The sequence below is a fragment of the Parasteatoda tepidariorum genome, chromosome 6 (genome assembly GCF_043381705.1).
Source record: "Parasteatoda tepidariorum isolate YZ-2023 chromosome 6, CAS_Ptep_4.0, whole genome shotgun sequence".
Taxonomy (NCBI): domain Eukaryota; kingdom Metazoa; phylum Arthropoda; class Arachnida; order Araneae; family Theridiidae; genus Parasteatoda; species Parasteatoda tepidariorum.
This window is the reverse complement of record NC_092209.1, coordinates 77,396,317-77,415,953: the sequence shown is the minus strand read 5'-3', so window position 1 is coordinate 77,415,953 and position 19,637 is coordinate 77,396,317. Positions and strand designations below refer to the sequence as shown.

Sequence of the window (19,637 nt, the reverse complement as noted above, 5' to 3'; positions counted from 1 at the left end):
AAGAATATTCTTGTTGAAGATGAGTAAAACCTTGATGCGATAATGAATTTTAAACTAAATGTATTATTAGTAGGCTTAGGACAGGAAATTTTGTGAGGGTTTAAACAAAATTTTTAAGAAGTTTCAACTTTTATTTAACTGATGAAGTATAACTCTAAAAAAAAAATATTAAAAAACTTATACATACTCAGATTTTATTCAGTAACATATTGATTCCCTACATTCTTAATAAGATCATTATTAATATTGACGATTTACCATCAGTACCTATTTACCTAACTTTTGAGAATCAAAAGCTTTATTTTAGAGCTTGTTCTTTTTTTTTATTTTTCGGTATTAAAAATAATAAGGATCGAAACTCTAAAATCTATAAATATTTTTTTTTAAATTTTAAAATATATTAATTCGCATTCTAAAAAAATGATCCATATTTGTATTAATTAATAAGTTTATTTATTTTTTAATTAAAGTTTTAATAATTAAGTTTAAAAAAAACCGGCAATACCTTTTCACAATATATTTATCACATATATAAGACTGTTAAATTCTCTAATGTTGCACTACGAAAATTTCAAATAGTCTAATTCTAATGCACCTGGCAAAACTCTATTATAAAAGTATTATAAAATAGGGGAATTAATTCTATTGTGTCGTCAGAAAAACGACTCTTTTTATCACTGTTCCTATTAGGTTTGAAAATGAAGATTTATATATTCTTCAAGATTCAATGACGACAGATTTTCGTTTCAATGAATAAAACGATAAATCTTCAAAACACTTAATCTTAATTTCACAATCAATTCAGAAAAAAGTTTGCTTTATTTTTCTGTGTTTATTCTGTTGTTACCGAGTCAAAATTTTAAAATACAACTTAAGAGTCATTTTTTATTAATTCATTTTTGTCTATCGCTGATTTTAATGAATACTTATTGTTATTCTGACAAATATTTTTATTGTAGTTTTATTCACTAAGAATATATATATAATGCAGTTTTTCTGAAAAATGTTCTATTTGTGCATAGAGTTTGAAATGATTCTTCGATTGTTTGTTTATTCTTTAAAATATACGCAATTAATGTATCCAAAATATTTTATTATAATGAGTAATGAAAATTTAAGAACAGTATTTATTCATTGTTTGTGTATCATGGTTATATGTTAAGCCAAAATCTAATTATTAATTTACTTTTTAAATATTGTACATGATTGGAGATTATTTTATTATTGTTGTATTTGTTAATAATTTTATGTCGAATCTCCGGTTTAACCGAAACTTTATTTTATTTGCTTAAGAGAATATTCATTATCATTATTATTGTGTATGCATACACATATTTTTATTTAACCACTCAATTCTGTATACTAATGGAATTTTTATTATGCTGTTGACTTATTAAAGAAAAAGGATTAAAAAGTTATCTTATTTATTTGACTATACATTTCAATATTATTTTTAAAAAATCTATTTTCAAACCGTTTTGAAAATTTGAAAAATAGTTTAATTGATTTATAATTAAAAAATTAATTTAATGGTTTAAAATGTTGAGCTTATTGTGATATTTTTATGCATTAAATTATATTTTATAATAATATTATGCAAAAACTAGCTGGATACCAGTTCTTCATATGGGGTGGGGGGGAAGAAAAGAATCAATAAATCAAAATGAATGCTAAGCAAAACTACGAAATTATGTACAAAACTGAAACACAAATACGACGATTAAAAAAGATTAAATAATTTCAGTGTCTTCTTGATTTATTATTATTCGTTGCCCTTTTCGGTGACTTTACATTATTAGAATTAACAAAACACGTATTCATACAATTGAGGGGCCGTATGAAACTTATTTCAACAGGATCTACAACAGGGGTTACCAACTGGCATCCCGGGGGCTACATCCGGCCCGCGAAGCCTTTTTTTGTGGCCCACGAACTAAAATATTTTAGTTGTCATTTTTTTGCGGACAATTTTCGTAAAAAAATCTATATGGGTTTAAAATACTTTTCTCGTTCATAAAAACCTACTTTCTTCGTTTCTGTGAAATTTAACATACCAACGGTGCAAAGAAATTTATTTCTCAGGTTTTGCATCCAAGAAAATATTTATTCAAATACAAAAATAATCGTGTATGTTGCTCTTTTTTATTTCATTTTTTTGTATTTTGTGAATATAATTTAGCATGTGTGTATCAGAAATTTTCTCGAAGAAATTCTCCGATTTAACTTTTTGAAACCACTCATTTTGGACGAAAATATTTACACACACATTTGTAAATTTTAAATTTAAAATGTAAATATCTATTCTCTGGTGGTTGCAGCAGACAAACCTCAATTTTCTCATTGAATATTTTGTGTGCTACTATGCAAGTTTTAATACCAAATTTTTTAAGGTTTTATATCTTAACAATTAGATATAGGTTGCACATTAATTGTTTAATACATAGGTGCACATTAAAGTTATTGTAGCCCAAATTTTTATTATTTATTTAATATTTTTAAAAATATTGTTAATAACAATTAAATATTTTTAGAAATCTACTTTTTATTTTAATTTGTAATTCAATACGTTTTTTTGTACAACTTGGAAAATATCTGACAGTAATATTTAATGTTCCTTAAAGCATAAAAGAGTCCTACATTATACTTTGATAAAGTTACGGCCCGCCATTTGATTTGTGTTTTTAATTATGGCCCCCGGCCTCATGTAAGTTGGAAACCCCTGATCTACAATAAAAATGCCCAGTATTCTTGCGGTTTTTGTAGGCACCAAATTTACCCATAAAATGCTTTGTTCCTATATTGATATATTTGGTGCCTCTTAAAATTTACATTAATTATCATAATACAAACAGGGCATATCATATCACCAAAATTAATTACACATCATTGACTTCAATAGCAGTATGAAAATTTTTTTACGTTTCTCCTAAAAGAATTAGTGTCATTTCTCCATCAGTTTCGCTTTTTAATACATAGTTTACTTTGGTCCTAAACAAATTAGTATCTTTTCTTCTTTAATTTTGGTTTACAGTGCAAAAGCTTATAATTTTTTTTTTTTAATTTCAAATAGCACTTATTACCAAAATGACTTGAGCATCAAAAAAAATGTGACAATTTTTTCACTTTTCTCCTAAACAAATTAGTATCTTTTTTTCTTTAATATTGGTTTACAGTACGAAGATTATAATGTTTTTTAAATTCAATTAGTTCAGATTACCGAAATTAATTGAACATTACTGTGGCATTAAAAAGGGTAAGGCTTTTTTTTTTCCCTGAACGAATTAGTACCATTTCTTTCTTTTTTAAGTACGAAGTTTTTTTTTCCAGTTAGTATTTAATACGAAAATTAATTAAGGCGACAATATTTTGGTGATTTTTAAAAAAATTTTTTTTTAATGAATTAGTTTTCCATTTCCTTCGGTTTCACTACACTGGTGGACAAAATTAAGAGATGAAAAGCATTTTCGCACATTTCTATGACGCTATATTCTTCTATAACGCTATTTCTGGACGGTTATTGATATGGAGGGAACCTGGAACCCGATACCATCCCAGCAACATTATCGAAAGGGACTATTATGCTGGTGGAGGACTCATGGTTTCGGCAGGGATCATGCAAGATACCTGCACACCGCTCCATGTGTTTGACAATGGTTCCGTGAATGCCCAGAGGTACAGGCAGGAGGTCCTAGAGCCATATGTGCGTCTGTTAAGGGACGCTGTTGGCCCTGAGTTCATTTTTATGAACGACAATGCACGACCACATAGGGCTCTCATGGTTGATGAGTATCTGGAAAGCGAGGATATTCCACTAATAGATTGGCCAGCCAAATCCCCTGACCTGAATCCTATTGAACATGCTAGGGAGAGCTATTGCGATGCTCCAACCTCCCCCCAGAACCATTCTGGAGTTAAAAATTGCTCTGGTGGAAGAATGGGAGGGTCTTCCACAAGTCCTCCTTAACTCCCTTATTAACAGCCTGCATAGTCGTTGTGCATGCTGTCTGTCAGGGGTGACCAGACACCATACTAGAGGCAACACACACTGTACAAGCCTCACTTTTATTGTCATCTTTTATCCTTAAGTTCAGATTACATTGGCAATAGGTCTTGCCAGTGAATGGCACTTTCATTTTTGTTTTGCATACTTTATTATCATGGAATAAGCTATATCCATACCAAATTTAATTTATTTATATTCAGTATTTTTTTAGATATTTGGGAAAATGTCTTCCATCTCTTAATTTTGTCGACCAGTGTACAATTAGCTTATTATTTTTTTAAATTTTATTTCATTTGGTACCTATTAACAAATTTATTTAAGCATCATTGTCGTCAATAGTTATAGTGATTTTTTAAGTTTCTCTAAAACGAATTAGTTCTATTTATCCACAAGTTTTGCTTTTCAGTTCATAATTTTTATTTCAATTACTTTTGATTTTAAATTATACAATTATTTATTTAATTATAACGAACGTATATCAACATCGCTGACTCATGAAACAGCCTTCTTTTTCCTTGCTTTCTTAAATTGTGCGAAACAAGAAAATAAAATTTATTGATTAAAAACTATTGTTTTGTTAATAAGAATGATGTTAATAAGAATAAAAATGATGTCTGAAAATCGTAACAAATGTATACGTCTGTTCGCAGTTAAAGAAATAGATGGAAGAAAAATAAATATTGTTTCTTGCAGACGATTTTCTTCAGCAGTGAAACATTAGTAAAAAAAAATGATTCTATATCGCATTTGATTTGTTAAGAACGTGTCAGGAAACCATTTTTAGTGGTTTAATCAAATCCAATGCTTTTGCAATGTCATATTGTTGTTCCTTTTAGAGAATAAATAAGGAGAACAAATGTTCTCCTTATTTATCTAATTATGTCGTGTAAAATCTAGGACTCTAGTAAGACTACGAAACTATAACCCTTTTTTTAATAATTCTATGATATATATATATCGTAAAAGATAGCGTGAATTAAATTTCTGTCCGACGAGTTTAACTTCTAAAAGTTTTTATATTGTTTTGAAAGCATATTCAAATAGTTTGATAACTAAATAAAAAGGAACTCTATGCAGTCGCAGACGATTTCTTAAATCCTACATGGCAATGGTCTTATCTAGCAGGTATGCAGATTTAGATTACGAGGGAATTTGCCCCTTTAAATTAATGAAAAAATCAACAACAAAAAAATTGTGTAATCTTATTCCTGCTTCTATACCTCTTTTTCTTCCCAAAACAATAAAAGTATTTTATAGCAACTTTGAGGAAAGGGGAAGATTCGACATCAGATCTCTGGAGAGTTAGGAAGATTGCCTCCTTACCCGCTTTGAGCCAAAATTGTTGCTAAATGTTTTTATTAATAGAGCATGATTAAGGGGTATAAAAGGGGCTGCAAGTTGGTATGCGTACTTGATTTGTTAAAAATTTCAAAAATAGCGCGTTCATTTTTAATGATTTTTATTACAATTTGAAGAGAACCCCCCTCCCCCCCCAAATGTCATTACTTGCTGCAACTATTTATGTTTTTCACCCTTTTAGCTCCTCATAAGAAGTTTAATGGGGGGGGGGATCTTTTATTTATATCAAATCATATTCATAACCATAAAATTCAGATAAACTAAAGTTTGTGTGTTGGGGGAGAACTGGGATTATATTAGCATACAGGTTTCATTTTACATAAAAATCAACAGGAATTGAGTAAGGGCTTTATTTCAGTTTTTTATATCTTTAATAAGTTTTTTATTATTATTTAGTATTTTTAGATTTTTTCTTCATATCTCTAGAAGAAATTAAAAAAATTTCTTTAACTCATTTATAAAATTCGTCAATCCAAAGATAGTTTCATGCAATAATTTTACTATTAGTTAATTTAATAATCAAAAAATTTTAAACTTTTGAATCCTACAGTAGGTCGTCCCGCAGTGGACTGATCGTTAAGACACGGCTGCTCGCANCTTTTTTTGAAAATATGTTAAAATAAAAAAGCCTTAGGGATTTAAAAATTTAGAATTTTTTCAACTTTTTTTAAAATTTTAAAAAAATTAAACAGTTTAATTACTTTTTGAAGATAAATTATTGATTATAACTTAAATGAGCATGTAAAGCATCCTCAAAATGAATGATACCTTTATTTTAAAAAATTGTTGCAAAGGTACTGTGACCCCTTAATATTAGTTAATTTAATAGTCAAATTTTAAACTTTTGAATCCTACAGTAGGCCTTTTTTTCTAGTAATATTGTGTAAAAAAATTTTAAATTAAGAATCATTTTTAAGATATTAATTTAGATAATTACCTAAAATTAATCTGATTTTTATGACCATTCTTTCATAGTAAGGTGAGGGGGATTTTTCAAGATTTTCGCTATTGAGACGCACAGTAGTTCAAGTTTATGGACAATGCACTGGAGAATAGTCCATGAACTTGAACTTCCGTTCTTATAAATAACCGAATTTATAGATTTTGTATGCAAAAGTACAACTAAACTTCTTCAGATATGATCAAACGCAGACTGCACACAAACTTCTGTAAACAAAGCTCATCATCAGTGTATATACAGTAGGGAACCGATTATCCGGAATGATCGGGACCATCGCTATTCCGGATAACTGATTTTTGCGGTTTTCTGCATCGCTACAAAAAGTCGTTTTTTTAACTGTTAAACCAAACTGAAAAAAAAACATTTTTTTTGGATATAATCTTAAAAAGAAGAAAAAACCATGAAATACACTAATGATTATTTCCAAAATGATGGTAAGGTAAACATCTTTCAAAAAAGAAAGGAAAATCCTAAAATCTTATGAGGAGAAATTTTTTTTTTTAAAAAAAATGGCGGGAAACTTTATCGAATTTCGTTCCGGTTTTCTGATTTCCGGATAACGGGTTCTGTACTGTATTTATCAATCCTACTATTGTGTTAGCATATAATACCATTATGTTGATATATTTTTCTTTGGCTAAATTAACACAATATTAGAAGGTACTCATATAATTGTGCGAGCTGATAACGAGATTATATCTTCGTTACTTTCTTTTTCATTTTCTTAAAAATATTTTTTCTCTTTATTCTTTTCTTTGTATTTTTATCTATAATATGTGAATATTTAAAATAATTTATTCCCCCCCCCCATGTTTTTATACATGAAATTTTAAAAATCTGTAAACTTAATTTTTTCATTCCATTCTTCATACCGACATTTCTTTCTCATTCCTTAATTTTTTCTTCCTTTCTTCTCTTTTCATAGAATTTTCTCTAACAGATATTAGTTGTCAGTAATTTTTTTTTTACTTTTCTTGAAAACCATTTTAGCTGCTCTTTTGCTTTTAAACTAAAATAAAAAAAAGTTCAGATAAATAAATAGAAGTTTTTATAAACAGCGATTTTTGCAAAACATGCATCAAAGAAAGATTTCAATTTTTTTTTAGTTTGTTAAATTTTTAACATTTAAAACTGAAAAAAAAAAGTTTTTTTTTCTTTCTCTTGACTAATCTATTTTTGTATTTCCTTTAAATATCTATAATAATCTTTATAGCTTCAAAGAGATTATTTGAAAATTTTGTGAAGGCATAAAAATTTCTGAACATTGGATAAAAATAAGTTATAAAGACGTAATATTTATATCAATCTGCATCGATTTATGCCAGAAAATAAATTTTATGCATATTAAATAAAACTCAGAGTCTACAAATCCCAGGTGTCATAGCAAATGAAAAACAATGGCTGGAGAACAATATTTTAGTAAACTTTAAACCTGAAAAATCCTAGTTGCTTGCACCAAGTTTCATTTTAGGGTATGTTACATTAGGAATGATGCAAATCTGTTCAATGTTGTTGTTAGTCATAAATAAAAGCCAAATGAAAAGGTGTATTTGAGTATTATGCAGGTATTTAATAGGATTTTAACTCATTTATACAGCAAAACTGTACACAATACATTTATATCTTATAACATAGAATCTACTTTATAAATAGAAAATAATAATTGTCTTTATGTAATTTAGTAAAAAAAAAGCATGTTGGCTCCAAAAACTTTAGAAGACCCTTGGCGTTAAAACAAAATGTGTGTGTCACGCACCTTCGGTTTTCCTACTGCTTATATTTTAGTTCCCATTTATATATATATGTATACACAGTCTAACTTGCTTATAACAAGTCCTGAATTTAACTAAAAAATTGGAAATACTTCGTTAGTACATGTTAAGTTTTTTTGGAGCATATCTCGTTTTTGACAAATAAACGAGCAATATTTAAAAAAAAAAAAATTCCTTTGACATTTCAAAGCAAACTGAATAGTGACGAGCCACAAATCCAGTAAACACATAAATTTTTTTTGTCCATAAAAGCCTGGGTGCAAATGGCAACGTTTTTTGGACATCGAATCATATCTGAAGAAAAAGTAACAAAGAGAAAAAAAAGAGTCAAAACTATTTAACTTTGTTTGTGCTGCACAGAAAAAATAAGTACTATACTTATAATTTAGTAAGTTATGTATGAATTTCTGATTTTTTTCACGAACCGATCTTTTAAGAGCACCCTGTTACAGCGAAGCAAATATTGCAGTCCCTTAACGCTCGTTATTTCTGAGTTGAACAGTATTTATACATATTTGTCACTAGGAATTCTTCAGGTTAATTATTCCTTTTCAGAACAAACAAGATGTACGGCTATCATAGATGTGCTCATGCTTACATTATAGACAGAAGAGTATTCTAAAACCTGGAGAGTTTAATCTGTCTGCAATTCACAAAAATATAAAGACGAAATTTGCAATGAGAAAAACCAATCGGAATATATTAGTAAAATGACTTATTCACTGAAAAAAAAATAATAATTTTTACACTTCTTTAATAATCAATAACAGATTTTTGTATACTTGTTTCGCTTTAAAGTCATAAAATTTCTGAGTGGAGCCCAGACTTTCAAGCTAACCTGTCTCATCTCAAATAAATGAATTTTCAAAATTACTTATTGGCATTGCTATGATTTTTTTTTATTAGCGATGAATGTAAAGTATGACCATGTAATCTGTGATACTAAGACACAATAAATATACAAAACTAAATGTTATAAGAAAAAAAGAGAGCTCAAAAAATTTAAACAAAACTATAATTAATAGTTTATTAAAAGTATCAAAATATCATGATAACATACCAGGGTTCCCACTCTATGATGAGATTGAAATTCAAGGACTTTCCAGGACTTTTCAAGGACCTCAACANAATGAGTTTTTTTTTATGTAATAGCTTTAAAATATTATCAAAAATTGCTGCATACATAATAAGTCTCCAAATTGAGTAGCATTGACACATCCTTTTCAATATTAATTAACAAAGTCAATTAATTTTAAGATGGAATATGTTCCATTCATTTATTTTAATTAATAATTACATTTTAAATGCAAAAAAAAAATCAGTAGAAAATTTTCTTTAGAATTATGGTGATTATTACAATTTTTATTGCAATAGCACAAACATACCAAACAGAAAAGAAAAGAAACTTAAAAAATATGCAAAACATTATACTAATATATCCATAACAATGACTATATGATACTGCTTAGTATACACAACAATTTCACACGCAGAAGTTATTTTAAGTAGATCACAGCAAAGCTATAGGAACATTATTATAGGAAACTAATTTATAGCACTTTCTTGACTTGAATTTCGATTTCATAGGATCCAGCATTTTCTGTCGCTGAATTAAACACAAAATGAATCTAAGACCCAACAATATTGTCTTTGGTTACTTCCAATAAATATATATACATATACAAAAATTTACATCTTACTGTTTTCTATCACATGTTATCACAGATTATAAATAATTTACATATTTAAATCAGAAAAAAAGGAGATAAATGCAAATTTGAGTGAATGCTTAAAAAACACGATCTATATACTGGCCATCAGTATTTGTAGCAGTAAGTTGAACATTATTGCGATTTCGTCCTGCCATTGCAGCTTGTCTATTCTGCTCATTCCTCTTCGAAAACAAATATTCAAACATGGATTGCGTGTGGAGAGCAAGCATTTTAGCTAAATCACAGGGTAGTGGATCCGACCAAAAGAAATCGTGATTAAGGGCTGAATCACTGTCTATTCTCTTTTTAGGATCTATAATTAGTAACTTGTCCAGAAGATCAAGGGAGTGAGTATCTTGAATATGTGGCTGAAAGTTAAAATAAAATTGAGTTTACAAACTTATGGACAAAGGTAGCTTTTACATTTAAATATACACACAAGAAAATTGACATTTTAAATTCCAAATGAAAAATTTCTTTAGTAAAGTAAACATAATGTGCACAGAATGTAACAGGGTGCATAGCCAGATTTTTCACCAAAAAAGAAAATGATAATTAGGATCTGTGCAGAATTTTTTTTCTACCTTTTAAAGTTCTTAATTTATAAACATAAAATCAATAAAATTCAAAAACTTTACATAATCATGATAAAATAACTAGTTTCTGATAAATATTGCAGAGAAAATTGCGAAAATCATGCATTTTTTGTAGTTTAGAACGAAAAAATCTTTTAAAAGATAGAAAATTAATTACTTTTTACAAAACTCGAAAAAAAAAGCACCTTTAAGGGCTTTTAAAAAACGTAAATCAAAAATAAGAACTTTTTTAAAATGCTACGCAACCTGTGTAATCTCACACAAGAATTCTTTTAGTAAAATTTTCAAGCCCAGTTTAGTATATAGTTTGTCTAAGCTAAGAACTCCCCCCACTATGAAGTCTAAGGCAGCCTGGTGCTATGGAAACTAGAATGGCACATTTGAGGGAGGTACCATATTTTTGTGTTAGATTTTTAAATATAATTTTTCACAAATTATGTCTAAATTTTCACAAAATATTTACCTCTCAGAAAAACTTACGACAGACCCCTGGTATTAGTATTACTTAATTAAATATCCAAGAAAGCAAGCAATAACCTGAGAGAAAATTCACTTCAACAGAGATTTTTTTCTTTTTCAGAAAACTTACTTTTAACTTCAGCAGGGGTAGAAGTGACCAATGAGAAAAAAATAGGATTGTTTTGAAAAAAATATAGGATTTTCTAGAAAAAAAATATAGGATTTTCTGGAATAAAAAATAGGGCAAAAAAGATCTAAATTAAATTGAAAAGTATGGATCATATATGAATAACTTTAAAACTNTATAAAGTACAGTACAGAACCAGTTATCTGGAAAGCAGAAAACCGGAAAACCAAAAAACCGGAACAAAATTCGATAAATTTTCCCGCAATTTTGAAAAAAAAAATTTTTTTTCCTCATAATATTTTAGGATTTTTCTTTCTTTTTTGAAAGATGTTTACCTTACCTTTATTTCAGAAATAATCATTAGTGTATTACCTTATTGTTTTTTCTTACTTTTAAGATTATTTCCAAATATTTTTTTTTTTTTTTTTTTTTAGTTGGGTTTAACACTGAAAAAACGGCTTTTTGCAGCGATTCAGAAAACCGGAAAAATCAGTTATCCGGAATAGCGATAGTCCCGATCGTTCCGGATAATCGGTTCTCTACTGTATTAGTAATACTTAATTAAATATCCAAGAAAGCAAGCAATAACCTAAGAGAAAATTCACTTCAACAGGCATTTTCTTCTTTTTTAGAAAACTTACTCTCAACTTCAGGGAATTTTCTAAAATGTACAAAAACAATTTTAATTAAACCAGTAGACCAGGAGAAACTGGTATAATCCCCTAGTCTACTGGATAATCAAGTAGAGGTAGAAGCTATGTAGTACTCAAAGTTATTTTAGCCTGCTCTGATTAATGTAATAAATAATTCAATAAAGTTAATCATAAATGAGAAAATTAATTACCATTAGCCTTTCTTTCACTCTTCTCTTACAATTTTTGGGTAGTTCTATTTTGTTATACAATTCAAGACTTTCAACCCCAGGCATTGACTCAGGATTAATACTACCACATAACTGACTAATCAGTTTGATTTGATGTTGCTCTGCACTGCCCTGTTGAAAAAGAAATCAATAATAAAATACACACATTAATTCCCCCCACAGAAGAATTTATATATAAAAAGATAAGATATTTTATAATATATTTTAATTTTATACCAATAATTAAGGTTTGAAAACAATTGCAATAATTGAATTTTATTGAAAATAGTTTAGAATTAATAAAATTAATTTATAGGCTTAGGAGTGGGCAAAAAATAAAAAAAATCAGCACAAAATTCTACAATTAGGGAGGAAAAAAAGGATATATTTTGATACAGCACAGATATACTAGACTACTCTCAAAAAGTTTTAGCTCTATTGGCATACCTGCCAACATTGGAGAAATAAAACAACAGAGATTTTACCAACAACATTTTTTAGGTTACAAGTAAAGTTTTGATACGTCATATATCAAAAAGAAAAATTCAAAATAATATAAGCACTCACTTACATTTAGTGCACTGCATTACATTACACTGCTGGGATCGGAGCCTGGGTTCACCTTTTAGGAAGGCGAATGCTCTATCCCCCAAGCCATCACGGCTTGACTTAAACCATTAACACTCAACATACTACAGTACTGGCAATAGCACCATTTCTTAAAGAATAATATAAGCATTTTTGCCATCAATGGATATTTTATCAAAAAAATGCTTTTTGAACTTCTTCAACAAATACGGAGAAATTTCTAAATGTACAGGTAAACAGGAGAGAGTCATAAAATATAGGAGTCTTCGTTAAAAAACAAGAGACTTAGCAGGTATGTATTTGAATATAATAAAGGTAGAGTTCTCCATATGGCACCCTTGGCTAAAGAATAATTGGAATTGAGGCAAGCAATAACTTCAAAGTTTGGCTGAAATGAAAATAATCTATTTCTATCTTATTTTGATTTTATTCCTTCTCTTTTTTTGTGGCAGGGGGGGGGGGCACATAATTTCAGGTCTGTTGGAAACTGGTACTTTAATACACACTGGTACTTTATACAAAATACTGAATGCCTCAATTATATATCACTAATGTAATGATTTATATGCAGTCGAACTAGTTTATAACGAGCGCAAAGGGACCGTAACACAGGGTTGCAAAAAACCCGGGTTTTTGTAGAAAAACCCAACCCAGGTGGTTTTTTCTGGGTTTTATTGGGCTTTTCTGGGTTCTATTGGGCTTTTCTGGGTTTTTCATGTTTTCATGGGGGCTTTTTCAAAAGAGAGGGCAGGAATAAGTACCTTATTTTAATATTAATAATTAAGTTTAATTTTATAAATTGACTTCATATAGATAATTAATACAAATAAATTGATGTGAAAGTAAGAAAAAAGTTTCTTCTGACATCACGATACAAAATGTTATATGTACTCACATACATCACACATTTGAAACTTATTTTAACACAGGATTACTTTTTATTTATATTTTAATCTAAAAAAATATTTGAGGAACATTCTTTATTTGCATAGAAGGCGAATAAATGGCACTGAATAATCAATGCCTATACAGTCAAATCTAGTAAGCAAGGTGACTCTCCAGTCTCCAACACAATTAGTTTTTTCACTATAGGTTAATTTTTTTAGGCTAGACTACATAAATATTTCAATAGAATAGCTCTTTAATATAACAGAGGATATAAAAAGAAATCAATAGTAGAAAAACCCAGTAAAACCCACTTTAGGGTGACTTCTGTTCCACAGACTTAACATTGATCCAACAAAATATTCTCGTTTCCCTCAGTAAATCCGAGTTCTCATTAAATCTGAGCTCGTTTTAAACGAGTTCAACTGTACTTATTTCACTGGTATTAAACAATGATTTAAATGTCAAACTAATATTTTATAGACACTTACCTGCATGATAGGAGCACGGGTCCACATTTCAGCCATTATACATCCAGCACCCCACATATCAATAGGAGGTCCATAATCACGTGCACCAAGCAAAAGCTCAGGTGGTCTGTACCACAATGTAACAACTCTATTTGTGTAACGGTTTGGTTCTTTTTTGGACTCACTAAAAGCTCGAGCTAAACCGAAATCAGCAATTTTCAAAATTCCCGACTTGGTTATCAGTATATTAGCTGCCTTCATGTCTCTAAAAAAATTTAAAATGCAACATACATTAAATATATATACAATCTATATCAATTCACTTACATTTTTATAAAAAAAAATATATAGAAAAATCAAATGTTAAGAATTAAGCAATAAAACCCTAATTCAAATCTATTAGGACCAGTGATAGTTCAGACAATCTGAAATAGAATTAAATTTTCGATAGAATGGCATGACTTTATTTTAACTGATTACATTGCCATGGATGCTGTAGGTGATTATACTAGGATTGCTAAAATTTGGAGGGGAAAAAAAAGTATATTTGATGAATTCACAGAATAGTAATAAAATAAAAAAAATAGACATTCAGCTATCTACAATTATGAAAAACATTTATTTTTGCACAACTCTCTCCAAAATTATCAAAGAGAATTTAAAAGCTAATAGTAATTTTTTTAACATTATAAAGAGGTTAAGATATGGTATAAAATGTGTTAACTTTAAAATTTTAACAAGTGCTAACTTTAAAATTTTTCAAAATGAAATCTTTTTTTAAATTTCTCAGGATTAGAATATTTTAGTTGTGTTAAAATATTTTTCTCTTCAATGTTACAAATATAACTTTCATTTAACTCCATACAAAGCTAGTGGGCCCCTGACCTAGGACTCTGCATGTGAAAACAAATCGCAATGCAGAACTTTTAAATCATGAGGTATTATTAAGGGTTACAAAAGCGAAAAAATCTATGAAGAGCTAGGAGTTTCCACGAATTTTTAGTATTTATCACTTAAAATCATGACTTTCCAAGACAAATCTTGATCAAAGTCAAAATCCGTGACTTTCCAGACATACATTGCATGCATACATTTTTCTTTTTCATGCTATAATCACAAAAAGTAATATGAATCAGTTATGAGGTAGTGCAAATCCAACTGCATGTGAAAAATATTTAAACCTTCCCTGCTGTGTATGAATCTTGCTTTATATATTTCACACTACCATGGTAACTGAATTGCAAAATGCGTTAATCGTATCTGGTTAGTCTCTTAAGTTGCAGGAGCGGCTTCAAATAATATAAAAATTACACTCTCTTGAAAAAATTAAATCTCATTTCCAAAGAACTTACAAAATTTCAAAGGTAATATATAATGCAACATAAATTGGAAAAATGATCAAACAAATAAACACTCCATTCTTAATGTAAAGATCATGGAACTCCTCAGCTCTGTTTTATATCAAAGCAATTCCAATATTCCCACTCCCAGGCCACAAGGTAAGGTTGACCCAGTATGTCAATAAATAAAGTACCATACTGGGGGTAGCTGGTCACCAACTGCAACGTCTGCTTCTGCATATCAGACCCCAAAGTCAAGAAAACTGAGATAGGCACAGGGCCTTGGCCCTCCATGAGCTGCCGTGCCCCTGAGTTTCGATTATATAGTTTAATAGCATCAAATGTTATAATATTTATTTCTTACCTGTGTAGAATTTTATTGCTGTGAATAAAATATAGTCCATTTAGGAGCTGTTTTATCACCATCTTAATCTCTCCAAGGGTAAATACAACTTTAGCGTTGCTCAACAGTCCAGCCAGATCATGCTCACAAAAATCAAACACCAAAAAGAAGTTTGCTTTGCAACGATTATGCGGAGAGGCTGCACAGAATTTCAAAAATTAAATCACAAGCATTTTTAAAAATATTAATCACATAATAATATAATATTAAAGGAGTTATAATAATAAAGCAAAGTTCTCCCTAGGAATAAAAAGAGGGCAGGTTGCTTTCTCTCAGAAAAGGGCACTTTGAATTTTGAAAGGACAGTCCACTTAACACTATAAAAATTATCAAGTTGTGTAACATTATGTAACAACTGAATTTGATCCTCAATGATTTTTAAATGACCCTTTTATAATATTTTATGTATATATTTCAAAAAGTAATTCTTAGCACATTATCAAAACAGGAAGAAAAAAATTGTGGTTTATAAAAAAATAATTCAACACTTTCATTCAATTAAAATAATTGAATTTTCTTCAAAAAAAGAGTTTTTTTTTCTTTGATAATTTAAACTGAAAATTAAGAAAAAAATTAACGTGAGCGTGGTTCACTTTCAACTGATAAGCGGCCATCTTTGAAGCGGTTGTACCACTCCTTTATCTGTGTGGTGCCCATCGCTTCATTTCCAAACACTTGTTTAATCTTGCGAATTGTTTCCACTTGCGAATCACCAAGATTAAAACAAAATTTTATGCAATAATGCTGTTCGACTTTTTCTGACATTTTAAAAAAAATAAAATCCGACGACACTCACTTGCACCTGTTCAATCATGAATGGCCTGACGCCGACTGACTTGTATTGGAGCTGTAGAAAAAAAATGAGCATGCGCACTAGGCATGCTCACAACCACACATCGAGCCCCGCTTCCATAGCTGCGTTTGTTTGACCAATAAAAATTAAGGTCGGATACTTTTTGATCATACCTCGTATACAGGGTATCTGCGGCATTTTAGATTTTCAAATTCATGACTTTTCATGATTTTCCATGACAAATTCCAAGAATTTTTCATGACTTAACGAAGTTGCTATTTTCTCCAACAAAAACGCAACAATAAATTAAAAAAGCATTATAATAACATTATTCGAAATAGGTATAACCAAAACTATTATACTCTTCATCTTCATAGATTTTAAACTTAAAAAACAGAGTAAGGAAAGAGTTGAAACAATAAAATAGCTGAAAAAAATACAAAGGCAAAAAAAAAAATTTTTCTGCAGAATTATATTCTAAAGATACTTTTCTTGTTCATCAGAAAGGAAAGAAATACTCCTGATTTTTCTGTTCATTTCGGAATAAAAAAAGTTCACCAATAACTGGTTTGCTTCAACTAGAATTTTAAATTGATAAAATTAAAAAAATAATAATAATAAAAATTGTTAAATCACAGAAGAGAGTTTAAAGGATAATCCGCTCTAGAAATGATATTTTTTCTTTCATTTTTTGAAAGAACACCATAATTTTTAAAGAACATGATAAAATCATTTTAAATTCAAATAAAATATGACTGAGTGGTGATTTTGCTAGAAATTCAGATATTTGGAACAGGATGAAATTGGGGGGAGGAAGATTCCATTTTAAAAATTAGATTTTTTGGAGACCTAAATCCATGACTTTCCATGATTTTTTTTTAAAAATAGTAAAAGGAATGACATTTCATGACAAATTTTGTTCAACACCAAAATTCATGACTTTCCAGGAGCGCGGACACCCTGTATATATAATAAATAGGAATTATTACAAAATAAGATAAACTTTACTTACCATCATTTTCAATTTGTGTTTTAGTGCGACAAATTTCAATCAAAGGCACTACATTTTCATGCTTTAGCAACTGCAGAATTTTGATTTCTCTGAGAGCAGTGATAGGAAACTAAATATATAAATACAATCGATTAAATAAAAAACCACTCATTAAAGTATAAACTTATATCTTAAACAATAATAAAAAGCTAATCATATTTTGTACAGAAAGCATGTGAGTGAATAAAATTTTGTAATTCATCTTTCATGTTCACATCATTCTACCACTTATTTTTAAGATAAAAAAAATAGATAAAAATAATTATAATAAAACAATAGTCAAAAATTAGAGCAGAAAATTTTGAAAATAGCACTTTTAGGTCAATATTCTTTCTCTCAGTTTATAAATTTAATTTTTTATGACCTAATTTTTTATTTTAATTAACATTCAGGTTTTTTGAGCTAAATATTACCTTGTCAGCGAAAACATTATGGAAAAAAAAACATTCCAAGCAAAAAAGAAATAATAATTAATTTAAACAAATAACTTTCAATATCATATTTGAGTCTTGTTTATCTAAATAATACTTACACCTTCTTTCTCATTCTCCATCAATACTTTCTTTAAAGCAACCAAATTTTTCTTAGTACGATGCTTAGCTTTAAAAACTTCACTACAAACAATTTAAAAACTATAATTATTAAATTTGAACAAATATAAATACACAGGAACAAGATTTATTTTGTTTAATAAAATTACGTATTTATTACATTACTATACGACTAATTTAGTCAATTATTATACAGACATACTTTTCATTCCAGAAACAGCAACATTAAAGTTAATTGTTATAGTGGATTTTTTTATAACTCAAAGGTCTATATTGAACCTTTGGAGTAATTAGACTTAAGAGGACACCATACGGTGGAAGAAAATTTTCCTCACATTCTCTTTTTCCTTCATTTCTAATTTAAAATTTAAATTAGGAAAAAATGAGTTCAGACAAACCAAGATTAAGCCATGAAGTTTCAAATACTGAATCGAAAATTTTAAAATACACAAATGAAATGAATTATGAGATCATAACTTAGGATTAGGCATGGGACAAGTTCTCTTCTAATAATTAGTTTGCATTTTAATATTTTGGAGTATTTTTTTCAGCAATTTAAACTTCATAACTTACTCCAGGTTTGTCAGAATTTACTTTACCTTTCTTTGAAATTTTAAATTAGTAATGGAAGAGAATGAGAATTTGCAACAAAAATCTTCTTCCGCGGCATGGCATCCTAGCAGCCAAATCAGGAACATTTCTCTAATACAATCATTATAAATATTCAAAAAAAGTATCCTTAATATGAAGCCAAAATTGTATATTTTGAGAAAAATGTATATAATTGGTTTTAGGTCTTTTTAATCAACTGATTAAAATAGTTTCTATAATTTTGAAGTGATAACACATTGGGTAATGCCTCTAAACATTGTTTTTAAAACTAAATTGTTATATGGTCCCATGATTCACCAATTACAGATAAATGATACAGAGAAAGATCAATTCTATTTAAAATTACAAATTTGAATAAGACATCCAACACAAGGTACTGTTTGTCTAAGATAGGTACTTTTCCCGACACAAAGTCTGCAGCAGTCTGGTGCTATGGAAACAAGGAGAGCATTTAAGGGAGGGTAGCTTCGATGAAGAGGTCCCCTTTTCTCTCGCCGAAACCAGTCCTAAATAGGGACACCACAGCCTTACCTGAAATAATCATACCTCGTTACCATAGTCACCGCCACAGTTCCAGACGAATGTCTGTGTCTGGAAGAATACCTATCTTAGACAAAAAGTAATTGAATTAAAATTAGAATCTTGAATAATTTTAATATATATATATATCAGAGCTAGGCAGGGTAAACAGGGCGCAACACCCTGCTGCCCTTTTAGTCAAAAGAATCCACCCTGTTGCCCCTGAAGTAAATTAGTGCCCTGATGTAATAGATTCCATACCCTTTTTGCCCTTTCTTTCCTCAACCCTTCTTTATCTTTTCCCCAAACTCTACAATGGATTTCTTAAACTTTTGTTATTTTCAACTCTTTTTATTTAGTTTGTCCTTGCTGTCAATACATAGATTTATATGGGAAAGGAAAATTAGCCACCACACCCCCTTTTTGCACTTGTCTTTAAAAGTTTGCAGCTACTTCCACTATCATTAAATCATAATTATTATTAATCATTTTAATTATTAACTCATAACTACAGACACTTAAAAACATACATTTATTATTTTATTAATATATGCATGCATTTTAAATAAATTAC

At 29.0% G+C, this 19,637-nt stretch overlaps 1 protein-coding gene across 3 annotated transcripts in view; it reads right to left on the bottom strand.

Moving 5' to 3' along the window:
- Nucleotides 1-9,344: 9,344 nt before the first annotated feature.
- LOC107452331 (cyclin-dependent kinase 9) overlaps nt 9,345-19,637 on the bottom strand; it is a 16,287-nt gene continuing 5,994 nt past the window's right edge. For all 3 annotated transcript variants that reach the window (XM_043048616.2, XM_043048615.2, XM_071182755.1), the window contains 6 exons: nt 17,914-17,995; nt 17,343-17,451; nt 15,499-15,676; nt 13,816-14,059; nt 11,834-11,983; nt 9,345-10,175 (listed from right to left, as the gene is read on the bottom strand). In XM_043048616.2, the coding sequence (XP_042904550.1) occupies nt 9,885-10,175; nt 11,834-11,983; nt 13,816-14,059; nt 15,499-15,676; nt 17,343-17,451; nt 17,914-17,995 (1,054 nt within the window). In that variant the 3' untranslated portion in view covers nt 9,345-9,884. The remainder of the gene's footprint in view (nt 10,176-11,833; nt 11,984-13,815; nt 14,060-15,498; nt 15,677-17,342; nt 17,452-17,913; nt 17,996-19,637) is intronic.